Source organism: Coregonus lavaretus (genome assembly GCF_964263955.1).
Source record: "Coregonus lavaretus genome assembly, contig: HAP1_SCAFFOLD_1445, whole genome shotgun sequence".
Lineage (NCBI taxonomy): Eukaryota > Metazoa > Chordata > Actinopteri > Salmoniformes > Salmonidae > Coregonus > Coregonus lavaretus.
Window position 1 is genome coordinate 119,431 of NW_028159387.1, and position 1,858 is coordinate 121,288.

The window sequence follows — 1,858 nt, forward strand, 5'->3', positions numbered from 1 at the left end:
ATTCATTTAAACTACAGTATATTGTATCAATATCAAGCCCCCCCATTACAACCACTTATGAATTATTATAGACACTTATAATCAGTGTTATAACACATAAGTGTATTATAAGGCATTATGAAGCTTATTAAAATAATTATAATATGTACTTCATAGGAACTGTTACCCTTTATATATTCTAACAACTTATATTTGTTAGATTTATTCCAAATGAAGGGCCCTAACCTAGAAACTAAAATATTTGTCTCCCTCTCCATGTTGAATGCAGTTCTCTCTCTATCCCTCCCTCCCTCCCTCCCTCTAACCTCACCTATCTGGCAGATCCAGAAAGTCCACGCCCTCCCAAAAACGAACTTATGTGGAAACGAAACTGATCTGAGTCTCTGTGTCGTCTGTCTGTGTGAGAGTAAACAACCGTCCAAATGGCTCAGCAGGGAGTTCTGCTGGACCAGGACCAGTTCTGTTGTTCTGTCTGTCTGGATCTACTGAAGGAGCCGGTCACTATCCCCTGTGGACACAGTTACTGTAGAAGTTGTATTGAGGGCTGCTGGGATCAGGATGTTCTGAAAGGGGTCTATAGCTGTCCTCAGTGCATAGAGACCTTCACTCCAAGGCCTAATCTGAGGAAAAATAACATGTTGGCTGAGATGGTGGAGAAACTGAAGAAGACAGGACTCCAGGCTGCTCCCCCTCCTGCTCTGTGCTATGCTGGACCTGGAGATGTGGCGTGTGATTTCTGCACTGGGACCAGAAAGCAGAAAGCCCTCATGTCCTGTCTGGTGTGTCTGGCCTCTTACTGTGAGACTCACCTCCAACCTCACTATGAATATCCTGCTTTGAAGAAGCACAAGCTGGTCAAAGCCACCGCACAACTACAGGAGAAGATCTGCTCTCATCATGACAAACTGCTGGAGGTTTTCTGTCGTACCGATCAGCAGTGTATCTGTCTGCTGTGTGTGATGAATGAACATAAAGGCCATGATACAGTGTCAGCTGCAGCAGAGAGGACTGAGAAACAGGTAAGACCAGAACTACTTGTTGGTGACTGTCTGATAAACAAAGAATTAAAGATACAGTAGGAACTAAGGCTGTTTGAATATGAGATCATTCAAATGATATCGATCCACGGCAGAACAAATATGAACACAAACCTTGAGTATATAGATATGTTAACCCAGATTCTCCAAATGTATCACCATTTTCTAAAGTCAAACACCATTATCATTTGTTATCAAACACCCAATCAGCTCCCCTGTTTTGTGCACTGTTAAAACTATAATCATTCATATAATAATATAATTTCACACAGACACTTCCTCAACATTTTAATCCCTATCTTCTATGGGCCCTATGTCCCATTACTATACTATTGATCTACTGGACAAATAAAGCTTGATAGCTCATTGAAGAGTGATTCTCCACAGAGGCAGCTGGGGATGAGTCAGCAGAAAGTCCAGCAGAGATTCCAGGAGAGAGAGAAGGAGCTGAAGGAGCTCCAACAGGCTGTGGAGTCTCTCAAGGTGAGTATTGTTGACCAGAGGAGACACACCATTTCACTTCTCTCCTCCAGTCAGAGAGAGAGAGGGGCCCCTATCCAATCCCACTGACCCCACTGTTGGGAACAGGCTGTCTGGACCCCTTTCAGAGAATAGACTGCTTAATGTAACCGGTGGGATATGAACCCGGGTCTACTGAGGAGAGAAACCAACATCTTGACCGTTACACCAAGAGGACATTCCCTATTGGACTGAGGGCCGACACTGATTTTGAAGTCGAAGGCGGGGCTACCTCATCACATAACCATGAGTAACCATGACCGACTCATGTCTCCTATACATTAACATGGAGCCCTCTCTCT

General features: G+C 44.0%; 1 protein-coding gene across 1 annotated transcript; it reads left to right on the forward strand.

Annotated features, from left to right (window-relative positions):
• Positions 1-389: 389 nt before the first annotated feature.
• Positions 390-1,520, forward strand: LOC311122939 (E3 ubiquitin/ISG15 ligase TRIM25-like; the record flags this gene model as incomplete). The annotated part of the gene is made up of 2 exons (XM_084197236.1): positions 390-1,019; positions 1,425-1,520. Coding segments are annotated over exons 1-2 (693 nt in total), but the record flags the coding sequence as incomplete, so codon positions are not given.
• Positions 1,521-1,858: the final 338 nt, after the last annotated feature.